At 36.6% G+C, this 17,111-nt stretch overlaps 1 protein-coding gene across 2 annotated transcripts; it reads right to left on the bottom strand.

Moving 5' to 3' along the window:
• Positions 1-314: 314 nt before the first annotated feature.
• Positions 315-17,094, bottom strand: fxyd6 (FXYD domain containing ion transport regulator 6). Of its 2 annotated transcripts, XM_026282701.1 has the most exons (10): positions 16,871-17,094; positions 16,665-16,764; positions 9,198-9,251; positions 6,447-6,467; positions 6,304-6,339; positions 3,473-3,547; positions 3,030-3,066; positions 2,895-2,944; positions 2,770-2,808; positions 315-2,674 (listed from the first exon to the last, which is right to left on the bottom strand). In XM_026282701.1, the coding sequence occupies exons 2-9, from the start codon at positions 16,672-16,674 to the stop codon at positions 2,780-2,782; spliced, it is 312 nt and encodes a 103-aa protein (XP_026138486.1). In that variant the 5' UTR covers positions 16,675-16,764; positions 16,871-17,094; the 3' UTR covers positions 315-2,674; positions 2,770-2,779. The 2 variants fall into 2 exon arrangements, with proteins under 2 accessions (XP_026138486.1, XP_026138485.1); XM_026282700.1 differs by having other exon boundaries at positions 16,665-17,094.
• Positions 17,095-17,111: the final 17 nt, after the last annotated feature.

Here is a 17,111-nt window from a genome sequence, read left to right as displayed (position 1 = left end):
ATTACATCACAGTATAAAATGCTGGGAGTGATTGTGGCCAGATTCTGTCTAGTCGGCTATAACCAACGGGCCTCAGAGAGCTTTGGTAATTGACTTCAGATACTCAATTTTAGTCGACAGCACGGTACTAGATGCTACAATGGTGTCAAATCGATCATTCTGATGGATAACCAAGTCCAAACGGTCTTAAATAAAATTTTACCTGATGTACTGAAGAGAGCCATCTTTTTCTGGCAGGTGATGTATGACCTTTTTAAAAGAACCAGAAGAAGAGAGACTGACTAAAGCAACATAAACTAATTCACACACCGATGTCTGTTTCAGACAAAGACTTTATTTATTTTGAAGCACAAAGAGCGGCCAGCAGCTGCACAGATATGAGACTAATATGTATTAAATTCCTCTCTGATAGCGAAGCATCTGTAGCGTTAGACTGTGTTCTTCAATACATTTGATTAATATTCTGTGAAACGCTTCTCTCTTTATAAACTGACCTACATTTCTACAACTCTCATGGGTTTATCACAGCAAGTGATGTGAGGAACAACACACAAACATACATACGCAGACGCACACAAATCTAAAGGTTGGTCTCTTTAGAGGCCGACATTTTGGTCCCAATGAATAGTGTTTATAAATATGAGTGATAATAGTTCGCCCAATAGTTAGTTCGTCCAAAAATCAATATTCTACCATTGTTTACTCAACCTCATGTGATTTGAATGCCAAGTTCACCATAGATATGGTGTTACAGATTGAAATTTAAGTTGCTTGAATCTCATTCACGCTGGCTTACATTAAAATATGGCGCAGAGTTGATCACACAAAATGCACAAACTAACATAGAAGAACGCCGAAAGAGATTTGAAAGCTACATTGGAGGTTTTCAGCAAATAATGATTAAAATTTCCGTCTGTTCCTTCCTTGTGTATATTTCATAATATTAAATACAGTTTTCTGGTGCTTTTTGTTTGCACCAAAGTCCCACCCTTATGAAAATTAACCACAGTTTTAATAATAATAATAATAATAATAATAATTATAATAATAATAAAAACATGGTTAGCACAAATTAACTATGGTTTTGCTACAAAAACCATACCACTACAATAAAACCATGTTTAATTTTCCAAAGTATAGTAACTATTTAAGGTCAAAATATACTTTCATTTACATGTTTTTCTAGATGTATATTTTGCTTTATTCAGTTTGTCCACCAGTTGTCAACACTGCCCTAGCGTGTTGTTTCACCGTCAAATAGGAAACTACTTTTTTTTTTTTTTTTTAACTAAGGTTCTTTTCAGCTCACAACTTTTAGATAGATATGGCACAGACACTAAACAGGAATACAACATCCTTTGTGCTCATGTTTTTACTAACTACGTTGAAAAAAATAAATAAATTGGCTACACATGCACTAGTATACTTTATGCTTTACCTTACTGTATGGAAAACAGCTGCTTGGACATTAAGCAAAATATCTCATTTTTGTGCTCCACATAACAACGACAACCATCTCAAGTTTTAATGACATGAGGGTGTGTAGACAATAATAAAATATTTACATTTCTGGGTGAACTATTCCTTTATGAAAGTGAATACGTAGGCTACAGAAGGCGTGAGATAGTCAAGGTAAAGGACACAGGTATGTGGCACTATGGTGAAGTGAACTGCTTCTGCGGGCACACTCTCAAGCCGCAGACGGTTAGACTATGGGTCCGAATGGGGGCTTTGAGGCCGGCAGTGTTGCAGCTGATCATAGGAAAGTGGTATAGCGCCCCCTATGGTACAGTGGTGGTACTGTGTTGTTTTTGTGCTTGGTCTGGGAAAAATGATTGAAAGATTGTCGGGAGAAGGAGCCCTGAATATGGGCGTACACGCACACACACACACACACACACACACACACACACACAGATTTATACAAGCTCTACCATACACGCGCACACATGTATACAGTGTATATCCAAATATATATTCTGCATCACATATGAATCAATACTTATATTAAATACTTTAAATATGTGTGCATATAATCTATATAATCTAAAAGAGAAAAAAAAACAGCAGGTGCGACACAAATGAGAAATTGCAAGTGTTCTTACCAACAATAACAGTAGCAGTTATTCAATGTTGGATGTTAAAGCAAAATTGTTTTAGAGATACAGTTCATCCAAAAAATTTAACCATGGCATTTTTTTTTCTTAGGTTTTTTCATTATATAATAAGGGCTACATGAATAATTTTTAATATGATCTCTTTTTTGTGATCAACATAAAGAAATAAGTGCATACAGATTTAGAACGAAATGAGAATATTCATTTTTGGGTGAACTGTTCCTTAAACTGCACATAAAAGTTTGATTGGAGAGGAGCCAAAAATGTTAAGAATGATTTGCAGAAAGTGGCTAGTTTTGCTAAAACATTTCACTCAAGACGGACTGTTGCAAAAGGGCACAGACGAAAAGACGGCTACGGTTACTGTTCACGTGACAGGACTAGAGGTCTACGTACAAGACACTGGCCCATTAAAATCCCAAGTCATCGTCGCCTCCCCCAACAAATCTCTGTCTCCTCTCTATCCTCTCATAGCCATGGTCTGGAATCAGCTTCATCATCATCCGCATCCGCAGCATCAGTGAAGTCGTTCAGCCACAGCTATGTGTTCAACAGCACTGAGAAGAAATAAAGCCGATATTACAGCAAGCTCCCTGCTTTTTTGGTCATTTCTGATTCCATAATCACACTTTCATAAGGAAAGTATATGTACCTAGATTGTTTCAGTTCTCTGTTTTAGGGGTCTCCTTGTCTTTATGAAGAAGAAGAATAAAATAACTGTTAAAATTGTTCTTAAAGATGACCAACGTGTATTACAAGATATAGAACTGATCTCACCCTTGGGGACCATGGGGTTCTCTGCTTGAGCTTCTTCATCCCCCGGAGCCCTGAGGAAATATATAATATGAAGAAAACTGGTTATAAACTCATGCAACACATGACAGAGAATAACAGAGGTTCTATAGGACTAACCTAGTCTTCTGGTTGATACTGCAGCGGCATCTGCGGCCTGAAGGGTGCACACAAGCAAAACAGTTTAGATCAAACTGATGAATGTCGAACCATACAAACGACCTGTCGGCTTTATTTTGTGATAATGACTGGGATAATAAGGGACAATAATCTCTTACAAATGTTATTCTTGTAACTAGACTGAAATGTTGATAGCAAGCATGTGTTCATTTCTATCGCTGCCACTGAGTGTGACATATATTCATGCATCTCTATTTGATAATAAAACTTCATCTCATGCTCAGTTGAATAAAAGCACTGCTGTATAATTGTTATCTATTGTGCTGTTCGGCAGCTCAGTTTAGCTATTGTGCTCTGATCTCTTTTACACTAATTTCTACACCATGTAGTTTCTGAATGAAGATGTTGAATTAAAAAATATTAAATAAAACAATGTTTCTTACTGAGAATAAGGAGCACTCCCAGAGCAAACAGCACCACAGCAAACGCCAAACCCCCGATCCTCAAACTCTCATAGTCTGGTTGAGAAATAAAGGATATTAATTTTTGGAGTTGTCTTTGAAGAAAAACTCAAGCTTATGTGGAAAACACACACACACGATTTCAGTTTGCAAACCAGTTTACTTATATAATGCAATATTCTCAGATGAAACGGGATATTCAAAGATAAAATAAATAATAAAAAAAATGGTAGCATGGGACTTTAAATTGTATTTTATCAGGGATAATTATGTACTGCATTTTAATTACTATTAATGAAGAAAAAAAATGAAAAAAAGAAAAATGAAAAAAAAAAAAATTCAGAGATTTCAAGTAACACATTTAATTAAACGTGAAATTTTGAAGTAGGAAGACTGAAATAGTATCTTCTAAAAATTATTATTATTATTATTATTTTATTATCTTTTTTTTTTTTTTTTTTTACAGTTTTTATTATTATTTTTTATATATATTTGTTACTGTAGAAGACTGAAATAGTTTCAGGCCAGTGTTGGTTATTAGTTATTTGACATACCTAAATTCAATATCCAAAGCATTTTTCCAAAGAAAATCCCTGGAAAAATTTGGGGTTAAGGTACCATGCTCAATTGTAACTTTAACCAATGAGTTACCACCATCCATGGGTGTTAAGATGAATTTTCGTTTCTGAATTTTGTTACTCCAAAATAATCTGTCAGCAGATTGCAGGTTTTTGCTTCTAGCAAACTCGAGGCATGATGTTGTAACTGTGGCCTCACTCAGAAGTGGCTCGTCTCTAGCCACTCTCCAACAGAGGCTAAACCTGTGTAGTGCTAAAGTGGTTGTTGATATCTCGGCAGTCAAAAACCTTTGGAGCTCTGCCAGTTAGAAACTGGCCTTTTGGTTTCTTCCCTGACAACTGCCTATATGGGTGAACAGCTTCATGTACTATCTACAATCGTAGTGGTCTTTTCTAATCTTTCTCTTCTTTATAGTATCATCACAGAGTTCCTAAGAAGTGTGATGTGATGATAGTATGTCTGATGTGAATTTCTTTCCTTTGTGTTTTTTTTTTTTTTTTTTTTTTTTTTTTTTACATGCGAGGCTCTATTTACACCTGGAATGATCTTAGGTTAACCACATGTTTGATTGACAGGTCCTTCACAGCTGCCCAAGATGCATCAAGACATATTAGTATTTGGAGTGCAAATGTGATGTGGTCACATGCTGAAATTGTGGTTTGAGTGGATACAGACTGTATTGGAGCACAATTTGACCTGTATTTTTCATATTTCATCATATTAGTCACATCAGTCAGGACAATTCACAGATTTTCAGATGTTACATAGCGTCTGGAGATGTTAAAAATACTGTGTAAAAAACTAATTTAGATTACATTTTGAAATAATGAATTTGGGTGTAACTGCTTTCTAAGGCAACAATTGATGTGACTGTATGAAGTGTGACTATACAGGTAATGGAAGTAGAGGTCTTCACAGTGCACCCGAGAACCGTCGACCCCGGACTCGACCCGGGACCCGTACGGGTTCAGGTCTATATTTTAAATCATCAGCCGGGTCCGGGTCGGGTCCGGGTCGGGTCCGAATCTATACCTCGGGTCCCGGGTCTGTTTAACATTGTGTGTAATACCCGTGCGATCGGAGTCATCGGACTCGGATAACATCCGGCCGTGATCAAAGACTGCTTGTGTTTTTTGTAACTTGCAACTTGTAAAATTAGGAAAAGAAAAGAGTGAGCCAAAAAAAGTGATCTTTCTCTCTCTCTCTCACTCGCAGACTCAAGAGTTAATACAAGTGCACACACGGTAATGCTTGCAGACTTGACACACTCATGTTTAATATATTTCAAATCAGCAACACAATCTGAGGTGAACTGTCACATGAATGTTTTCTATGACGCTCAAATTGCGTTAAAGCATTTTAGGTTGATAAAGCTAGCACGCATGTGCAGTTATGTTTCTATGGCAAGCAGTGAGGGACACTTCGACCGCCAAACCGCGTTTTACATTTTCTCCCGTTTTTATAATATTATAAATTAACCGTTTAATCTTAAAGTTTTAGTGGTTCAGATTCAGACTGGATGCAGAGCAGAGAGCACATACAGAGATCAGATGATAGCAAATAAATAACGTCAGTGGCCATGGCATTGCACGAGTGATCGTTATTATAGGTCAAAAGGCAAACAGTGTAAGTTATTATGCGAATTAAGTCGAGTCAGAATGTACATGTGCACAGTAGCATTTGTCATCCGTCACCGTGACATCAAGTGGACTTTTGAAGCTGAAATAATGAGTGGATTCCACTTGGACTTGGAATAACGAGAGGAATAACATTAATAACTTTCTTTTCGGAAGATTGTAATGCTTCACATGCAGTCAGGTACAAGGAAGAGAGACCACGGCTCTTTAAATTAGGTAAGACAAAATAGCAATAATAGCAATATTATAAATAATAGCAATTTAAGGTGGAATATGTGAACGTCGGGTCCAGTCGGGTCTGTGTCTTCCCGGCGGGTTCGGGTCCAGATTTCAAATAATATACGGGTCCGGGTCGGGTCCGGGTAGGCATTTCTCGGATCTACACGGGTCCGGGTCCAGCTTTTGAAATAAAAGACGGGTCCGGGTCGGTTCGGTGTAGTACATTTACGGGTCTCTGTCGGGTTCGGGCACGAATTTTTGGACCCGTGAAGACCTCTAAATGGAAGCCAAGTTATATTCCACTTTCTATGTGTACCTGCTGTAAGAAGTATGTTCCTTATATTCCCTGTGCAAGCTTTTGTAAGTATTGATTCTTACCATATACAAATGTTTCCAATGGCTTCTCTTTTCCATCTGACAGAAAACAATAAGAGATTATGCATGAAGCCATTTGCCTTCTATACATATATATGGTAAAACAGAAATATGTGAGGTGGTAAATGCAAAAAAGCAGAACTTGCCTTTGTCAGATTCAGACAGAGCTAAGACAGAAGATCAATACAGAAACAAAACCATTATAAGAAGAGTGAAACACATTAGTATTATGGATCTTTATATTCACAAAACAACCAATGACTGAATCCAAACTATTTGTTTGTGGTGGGTGTTTTTGCTTGTTGAGAAAGATCTCAGAGCCCTAAGCTAAATGCAATATTGGCAGGAATATGACATTGCCTAATGAATGTGTGATCCGATGCAGGCATAATAACAGGGTTTTGACAGGGTCAATACAATTTGTTGTATTTCAAACTCCATTAGACTAAATCAATGCCTGTGAGACAGGAGGGGAAACTCATAATGATTAACATCTTACTGATTTGTCCTCTCTGTAGCACTGAAATGAGTTTAAAAGTGATTTTCAAGCAGTTTAGGATGGGTTTTGTGCTTTTAAATTTGTCAAACTTACATCAAATGTTGATTGTATACTAGACTAGAATCACCATCAAACTGAAAAAGTATTTAAGGAGTTAACAGTCTTAAATACAAGCCCGGAAGTTTATTGCATCAAATAATCTATTAACAAATATATTAATATGCCACTTGGCAGTTGATAATTTGACAGGTGAAGATATTTATAGCTTTATTGCTCTGATGATCATTTGACTTTGAAATGAAATTACATATTTCCTCTTTTCACTCATCCTCACACAAGAGGTGATGGAGACAGCAAGGTAAGAGGAACTTTATGGAACACAAAAACAGGCAATGAAAAACGACAGGAAGTGAAAGACTGAAGGTACAGTAGAATGAACAAAGCATGACAGACACCTGAAGGAAGAGTGGGAAAAAAACATGACAAAAAAGGCATGATGGAAAATAACATACATATAACAGAAAGAAGGAAGAAAGAATGAAGGGAAGAAAATGACAGTGAAGAATGGATGGATGGATGGATGGATGGATGGACGGACAGACGTAAAGAAGGAAGGAAGGAAGGAAGGAAGGAAGGAAGGAAGAATGAAGGGAAGAATGAATAGAAGAAAAGGATAGTCAAGGAAGGACGGTTTGGAAGAAGGAAGGAAAGATGGAAAAGATGGAAGAAAGAATGAAGTGAAGAATAAATGAAAGAAAAGAAATGATGACAGAAGGAAGGAAGGAAGGAAGGAAGGAAGGAAGGAAAGGATGAAAAAGACAGTGGAGGATGGATGGATGGATGGAAGGAAGGGAAGAAAAGGACAGTGAAGGGATGATGGACAGATGGATGGAAGGAAGGAAGGACAGAATGAAGGAAGGGAAGAAAAGGGACAGCAAAGGAAGGAAGGATAGAGGGAAGGAAGGAAGAATGGATGGATGGACAGATGCATGGAAGGAAGGAAGAAGGATGGATAGATAGATGAAGGAAGAAGGATGGAAGGATGGATGGAAGGGACGGAAAGGAGTGTGAAGGAAGGAAGGAATGATGGAAGGATGAATAGACGGATGGAAGGAATAATGAATGGAAGAAAAGGACAGTAAAAGAAGGCTGGATGGTTTGATGGATGGATTGAACGAAGAATGGTGGGAAGAAAATGGATCAGGAAGAAAAAGAGAAAAAAATAAGGGGAGGAAGTGACAGAAGGAAAGAAGGAAAAAAATCAATGGATGGATAGAAGGAAGGGACTATGCAGGAAGAAGGAAGGAACAATGGAAGGAAGGAACAATGTGAGAATGAATAAGGAAGAACCAATAATAGGGAAAAAAAGGAGAAAAAATAATGAAGATCAGGAGGAGACCATGAGAGGCTTCCATATCTGCAAACTTTGTTGAAAAATAACTGGTAAATTACCGCTTTGAGATCATGTTTAAACAGGACCTTTAATATCTGCCAGTTATCTAATTTGAGAAATGGTCAAATTACACCAGTAAAATGTCATTTCTATACCACACCAATTTACTGAAATGTGACTGCGAAAAGAAAGCCAGTGATTCTGATAACATTACTGGCATCTAAATGGTTCCATGAAGAACCTTTAACAACTTTTCTGTTGTGCACAACATTATTTATACAGGAACAATTTTATTCCGATGATTATGAAAAAAAAAAAAAAAAAAAAAAAAAAAAATATATATATATATATATATATATATATATATATATATATATATATATATATATATATATATATATATATATATATATATATATATATAAATAAATAAATAAATATATATATATATATATAGAGAGAGAGAGAGAGAGAGAGAGAGAGAGAGAGAGGGAAGAGCAGAATGTAAACTTGTGGTTGCAGTGTGAAAGATAACCAGATAAAAATTAGTCTGACAATCAGCAGTGCTTTTAGCTGTGGTTTGCTGACAGCTGAAGGATACATTTTTTTACCAGTGTAGAGAGCTGCGTGTGTTTCATGTGGCCTAAATTTGGGAAGGGTGGAGTCTCTCGGAGGACTGAGATGGATGGGAGTGTTATTTAAATAGATGCTCTCATTTCACAAATGAAGTTTGTTTGGCAAAAGCAGGACAGCAATTCACAGACATGTAAAAGCACATATACAGCACAAACACAGAGCTGAGTCCAGTGAAGAACTACAGAGAGCACACACACACACACACACACACGCGTGATCTCAGACTAGAGAGGTCACTGATCAAATTCTCAGTTAAGAACTCTAGGATGGCGCTAATGTGTCATGTCATGGCTTTTCCCCATGCTTTTCCAGTTCTTTCCAATCCCAGAGGACACAGGGAGTCGGGAGTGAAAGGGAGGGGGCACTTACCCGCCACATAGACTAGGAGGGAAAAAAGGAAGACCAGAACAGTTTCCATGGCAACTGCAATGGGGAGAGAGAGAGAAACAGAGGGAGAAAGAGATAGTAAACAGAGTGAGAATCGGTGTTAGTGGGTTACATGACTAGAGTTCTCACAAGCTCACATTATTTATAATCACGATAATTCTCTATCCTTGACTGGCATGCTGTCATTGTATCTATGCGTCATTGAAAGAGCACAGTCAGAAAGCCTGACAACAGGTTGAATTTAGACTGTAGACCCAGAAATCAGAAATATGCATCTTGCGGTTTTTAGAAAATGTTCCCTCTTTTTTTCTTTTCTGCCATTTTATGAAATGTCTTGGTTAAAGTTGTCATACAACAGCCAGGATTGCCTGGTATGTCCAAAATATTTATTACATTTTGAGTAATTAAATAATTACATTTCACAATATAAACACAGAAACTATCATTCAAAAGTTTGAGATTGGTATTATTTAGTTAGTCTCTTATGCTCACCAAATTAGTGTTAATCAAAAACACAGTAAACCAGTATGGTTTCATATATTGTAATTATATAATTAATGTATTATATTATTTAATTAATGTAATATATTTTAATGTATAATTTATTTATTTCATGCAAAGCTGAATTTTCAGCAGCCATTACTTCAGACGTCAATGTAACATGATTTGTCAGAAATCATATGCTGATCTGCTGCTCAAGACACATTTCTTATTATTATACATGTTCAAATTGTTAAAAACATTTTTACAAATATTACTATTAATATTCATGTTATAAAATAATAGTAATAACAACAACAACAACAACAATAATAATAATAATAATAATAATAATACTAATAATAATTATTATTATTATTATTATTATTATTATTATTATTATTATTATTATTATTATTATTATTATTATTATTATTATTATCCAACTTAACCTTGTAGTTATGCATGGTGCAGTAATATATTTTGGATAAACGCTTTATAAACTTGCTCTAAAATGCTAATTAGAAAGGCTTTTAGTTTAGAGACATAGCCCTTTATTTATATTTACAAAATTCATCCCAGTCATTATGAATACAATCAGTCTATTAATTCCTTCAATTCAATATTCTACAAACTTCAAATCAATTGTAAGCATGTGTGCATCTCTAAAGTTGTTCAAACAGATATGAACATCTTTGTATTTTACCTTATTTTAATGTTTAATTGTTTAATGTTTGCATAGCTCGAAATCTGTGGAAATGTGGAAAACGCTGCAAACACATGTCATACAAATCTGCCTTCAAAATGAGCTGTCTTACTGGGTTTTTCTTTTTTTTTTTTTACTTTCTGTCAGTGAGTGCTGTAATAACATTTATCATAGAAGGACAAAGTCATTTGTTCTGTGTCATGGGCAGGATATTACTGGATTCTGCCGGTAGTCCCACAATCCCTGTGACAGCTTTCAGGGACCCAGTCAGAGCAGTGTCATTTACTAGAACATTAAGCATTGGAGAGCCATCGACAAGAAAATGACACGGAGCAGAGCAGATTAACTGCCCTTGACCACAGGAAGGACATGTATCATTCTTCTCTGAGTGTTTCAACAAATGGATTGTGTCACAGGAAAAATATTTCCAAATGGACCATTAATTTACCAAATCACAACACAGTCATTGAGATAGCTTTCAAACTTTTACAAATTTAGACATGTAGATTTAAATTCTATTTCTTTCTTTCTTTTTTAATCTTTTAGTCATTATGTCAGGTTATGGATATTTGTTCACTCATATGGGTTTCTTCACACACAAGACAAATACATGTTTAAAAATACCAAACAACCCTGCTGCTTCTGAAACCTTTAGAGCCAAACCTTCCATCGCCACCCTGCTGTTAAGTAGGGCACCATCATGTCGAAATGGTGTCATGGTCAACCTGTAAAGGGAACAGGGTCATTCTGAGAAAATGTGCTTCCCAGGACTAACTGATGAAATTAACATGATGCTGCTAATTTATATCACACTCACCTAACTCAATTTAGTGTGCAATGCAACACATATAGCCATAATACAATACAGTTATATTTGTATGACAGGAAAGTATTGGGTGGGCTCAAGGTGGGAACTGAACTCAGGTTGCTGTGAGCACAGTTGCACTATATAACCACAAGGCTATCTGCGCCAACACATGACGCACAATTTACACACATTAACTTTAGATACTTTGCTCCGCCAGTGAAAATAATTCCACAAGTCAAAGCACAGCCATTTCAACATGCAGTAACATGCAGTAGTGGTATTCCCTTTGAATCATTTACAGCAGTTCGAACTGAGTTAAATGATTCAATGACTCACAGAGACAATTACTTATCTCAACCCATTGCTGTAACAATTTAACCTGGATAAACAGTCAGTAAAATCTCAACAATAATGATGGAAGCCTGTTTCCGCCACTGAATAAAACAAAAATACATCTCAAAAGTGCTTCATATGAACTCACAATTCTGATTCCATAACAGACTGAACAGACTCCCATAACAGACAGACAGTTTGTCTAAATTAGAAAAACGCAACACGGACAAGTGAAACACCTTTGTGACCTTGTTTATCCAGATTTTTTGAGAAAACACAATTTTGTCTTTATTACTGTTCTATTCAACTCTGTTATTCTGTGACATTCCCACTCTAAAATACATATTTGACCTTTCTGACATCATATTTAAGGAAGTGGCATCTCTTTATCAGTGTTTCATTTCAACTGCACTTACACTGAACTTTCTGAAATTCAATATTTGAACTTCAGACATTTTGCAGACGAAACAGTGGCGCTACCAGAACTACCTACTGAACTATTGAACCTCATATTTGGCAATTGAAAAACCAACCGTATACTTATCGGACAACATTCTGAACACGGGACATATTAGTTTTTGGATTAATTTGGATTTTCTGTCTGTAGAGTAATTCTATTCAATGCAATACTGTCTCATAATGTTGTACTCATTAGATCCATCATTTTACAGATATACAGTAGCAGACCTCTTGGCTACCAGATGTCCAAACAGCAGAAGGGACAAATGAGCCAAAACCACAAGGAAATGAAGGACATCTGGGAAATATTGTTATCTACCATCTTGGATAACCTCATGTTCTTTTCAACTTTATCTAGAGACACATTGCTCTACAGCTACCTTATGTGTGATTATGTTAACACAGCATAATAACGCCCTTATCTTGGTCTTTTTTTAAGAGCTTCAGTCTTATCAGCATGTCACCCATTCCAGAGGCACTGCAGTCTGCTAATGGACAATATCAGTCTCAGTGAATTCACAAGGAGAAGAAGTGTTTGGAATGAGCCGATAACAACGACAAAGTTGTTATTCTGTTTAACCAGTTCAATCTCACCTGAAAATACAGCCTTGGGTCAGGATACTCAAACATGGTAGCAGTATTACTAAAGGCTATTACAAACATTGTATCATGTGATGTAACATGGTATTGTGTGTATATTGTAAACAACAGACACTGTCTGTTAGATCAGCCTGACTTCTCTCTTCCCCACGGCAAGCAGTCTCTTAGAGACATGAGCAGAAACCATCCACACTTGTGTTTCAATATCCATCACAGTAATGAGGGCCCACCCAAAAAAATCATGCCCTGGCCAAGTTAATTTTATCGATGGCACTGATTATAAAGAGAGTTAGTGGTAGGGATAGAGTTAGGATTATTTTTTACAGAAATGTACTTGGATAAATCACTTGTGCCTTACTGACCTCAAATAATTTTCTGTGTGGAAAGAAAATCAATAAGCAGTCAATGCTTTACTAAACAGACACCTGTTAATGGTCTCTATACAAGTATTTATCAAAGTGTGGGTCTCTACACTAGGCCTACGTGATAGTTTCTCTTTTTTTAGAATTGTTTGAAATGGAGGGAAACATTTTGAAAGTATTCTTGTTAAATATGTGTTTGAAATAAGCCCTTATAACCTTATTCACTATTCCATACATTAGAGCACAAATAAAGTCTTTGCATGCACAGTATTCTTAAGGTTGGGATCCATTTGCTCGGCATCTTTTGAACTACAAGTAAGTAGAAGCCAGTCTGTCAACTCACGGGCGCTAGAAGACGAGACTTGTTAGGCTTCAATCATCAAACACAGCCTCTGACCTCAGCAGACATATTGACAGAGTGCTATAGTTAGATGCACCAATTCATTTCTCCTTCTGAGTAAAAGCCTCCCCAGTCAGTCGCTGACCCGTGTAATTCACCCTTAAAGTCAATTGAGACCATGTTGTCGGCCACGGATATTTCCTGTGCTCCCTGGAGGACAAAAGGGAGACTGTCGCTATATCTGGATAGCTTGCGAACAAGACGAAACATAATTCACTCCCAATGACTGTCATATGTAGCAAATACAAACAAACCACTGCTTGCACAAACACACAAAGGGATTGGTAGAGTCGGCCTAGATTATGTACATTTCTTTCTTTCTTTCTTTCTTTTATTTATTTTTATTTAAGAGTTTTACTTTTAAGTGCTTGCACTCTTCACACTGTTTTTGAGTGTCCCACCAAGAGCACCACATTGTGAACAGAAGAGCATCTTGTGTAAGACGCCAACCAGTCATAAACGAAATGCATATGTTGTTGTGCTATTTTTGTCGGACTGGTTTCGTCATCAAATACAGCTTGATCATGTAAGCAGTAGTTACTAGACTATATGTCAGAAGCTGAGAGAATCTGACCTCATTAATATGACTCACGCTATGAGAGCAAAAAATATCATCAACAGAGCCTGGCACCGGCTGAGAGCTCTCATGACTAGGTGTAAGAGGACTGCAAGTGTTTACACGCATTCATTCTGCCAGAAATGGAGCAGTTTCTCTCCCCATCTAATTAGCTCTCTTTTATGCTATTTAGGCCCACTTAAAACACCAGCTAGGGGGGAGACTTCTCATGCCAGTTGCCATCTCTATTTTAGGCAGAATTTGTTGGGAAATGTATGCAGGTGAAATCAATATTTATTTTCATTGACTTTTACACAAAGTGGTATTGTGATATTTCTGTTTCAGGAACATGTGTGGGAACACCTGGATTTACCCGACCTGGATTTCTGAATAAATTGGTCATTAAACAATTAAAAATGCTACGATATCATGGTGCCAATGTGTACTGTAGATGACCACCTGAAAACAGAGTCCACATAACACAATCACAGAATGGTAAAATAGCACAATGTAACAACAACAACAAATATTATGTGTAACTTTCCTTTTGTGTGTGTGTGTGGTTTTTCTGTAATGCTGTGGTGTTAATTATTATTATTATTTTATTTTTTTTCAAGAAACTTAAAGGATGGGAACATAGACGTGTATGTAACATTCTGTAGTATGCTGTAAAATGCTAGTGCTTTTATTGAAGAACATTCTGGAACTAGTCATAAAAGACAAAAGTTTTGGATAACTCATTTTGATAACTGTTTATGTTAAACTGTTGTTGTCAGCTCAGTATTATGCCCGTACCATGTAACTGTTATGCATAAGTAACAACAGATTACTTGTTTTAGTTTCATGAGCACTTTTAATGATACACAAAAAGTAATCAGCACATCAAACTTCATGAAGAAACATAAAAAAGTAAAGCAAATTAAAATGAACTATAAAAACTAAAAATTAAAACTTTTATTATTATTAAAACAGCATAATGCACATATATAATAATAATAATAATAATAATAATAATAATAATAATAATAATAATAATAATAATAATAATAATATTTAGATGGTATCTATCATAATTTTACATCCAGCACACACTGGTGTGCCTGTTTCCCTTCCCTCCCTCTGTTTTTATCTGCAAAATTATATCTAAAGTATTTGCGATCAACTTAATAGCATCCCTTTCATTTGGAAATAATGTGATACAGTTTAAGTAAACTGCTGAAATGTCTGCGGGGGTGTTGATGACAGAAAATGCTAGTATAAAATAGACTGCAAAACAATATTGACACACTGTACTCTTTATTTTCTTTTTGGCAAAGCTCATATTATTTCTGATAATACACTAGCTGTCAAATGCAATGTCACCCACAATAAGTCCTTACCATACTTCAGCAGAACAATACATTTATGTTCAGAACATTGTTTGTGACAGATCCAGGATTTCTGTTTAATGAATAACATTTCATTGTGAACAATAGGTCATCTTTGACTATTTAAGGTGAGACCCTTCTCCAGCCTTTCATCACAACCGTAACGAGGGTAAATTGTATCCATGACAACAAAGCTTTCATTGGCGCGTTGCGAGACGAGGGTGCAGAAATATTGCTATGGCAACTGTATCCGTCAGGTGATTACGATTATGATTAGTTTTGAAAGAGATAGCGCTGACAACCTGGAAACTGAAATTGATGGCTATCATTGTTTGATACAACGCAGGACAATTCCTTGTCTAGACATTCTGGCAAATCAGACATTATTTGGAAACGCGATGGCATTAACAGCACGTTATAAAAATCATATAAACGCGGGATATAAGATGCAATTAATAAATGCATACACTGTAAGGGACGATTAGTACAATTAGATAATCATTTCCCCGGACTATAATGGTCACCTTGTTTTGTGTCACCCTGAAGGGGTCTGTTGGTGTACATTCTCCCACTTGTTTCACTTACAAAACCGAACATGTTATTTTGATACGAATTGCAATAATATGATTTTAATTCAAGAATGAGAAATGAAGAAAGAATGAATTATGAAGAAATGTGTATCCATTGACCAATCAGAATCAAGTATTCCAGAGCGCGCGTGATGAGCGCTTTAACTCTGCGCCCTCCGTTAACGAATCGATCAGAACCCGAAGATAACGCGCTACCTGTTGTGCACGGAGCTCAGTCGTGCTCATTACCGGACCCCTCCCAACCTGTGGATTTTCTTCAGCACGCATACTAAAAGCCCTTTTTTTTTCGTCTTTCTTTTTCACGCGATGATATATTTTCCTCCTCAGTAATTCAACTCTAATCCGCTCGCGCGCCATCAACATTCATTCTAGACGAAGAATATCAGACATTTTCATTATTATAACACAAATAAACCACTCCATAAATAATATGCCAAAACATATTATTATGTTTTGTTATGTATAATAACGCATAAAGCACGGACACACCCTCGCGCAACAATAACATTGTCATTCTACAGCATTTTATACTCACACATTTGTTCAACAAACTCAAATTCACTTATGCTATGTGTGAACTAAATTATGCATCTCAAGATAAAATCGACACTGTCCGTTTATTAAATGTTTACATTACTTAGACTGATGATGTCATTGGAGTAAACGCGAGGCTTGACGCACATCATTCCAAAATTCCTTCTTTATAATGAGGAAACATCACGCAGCATCTCTAAGACTAAAAAAACAACAGCACACGCCCTAACTGGATAAGTGACTCCATATCCTACCTCGTCTCATCTCCTTGTGGGTACTTGTAGGTAGATGGGCAACAGTGGGTCAAATGCTGCTTCACGATCCGCACGACTGTAGGGGTCCTCAGGTCGTTGTCTGTTAAGTGGATTTTTTGCGTTTTGAGAAGGAACGAAAAGTTATGAATGGTTAAAAATCCACTTAAGCGAGCGTTCGATATTGTATAGCAGTCAACAAGGTTCACCTCCTCTTTTCTGATATAAATATATTGACTGTTGGTTTGTCCCTCGTCTCTTCTCTCCCGCTCTCTCGGTTCCCGCCCCGCCACGCGCGCAATGAGGGACACCGCGCGCGTTGGTCGCGAGTAGTGGTTGGTTGGTGTTTATAAGCAAGCATGTACGGGAACATAACACAAGCCTTCAAAGCTTATCTAAAAGTCTATGCAGAGTCTTTCGAACTGACTCCAAAAAAATATTCAATAGCCT

Source organism: Carassius auratus, chromosome 15 (assembly GCF_003368295.1).
Source record: "Carassius auratus strain Wakin chromosome 15, ASM336829v1, whole genome shotgun sequence".
NCBI lineage: Eukaryota > Metazoa > Chordata > Actinopteri > Cypriniformes > Cyprinidae > Carassius > Carassius auratus.
Note: the sequence above shows the minus strand (reverse complement) of the source record. Positions and strands in the feature narration are given on the sequence as shown.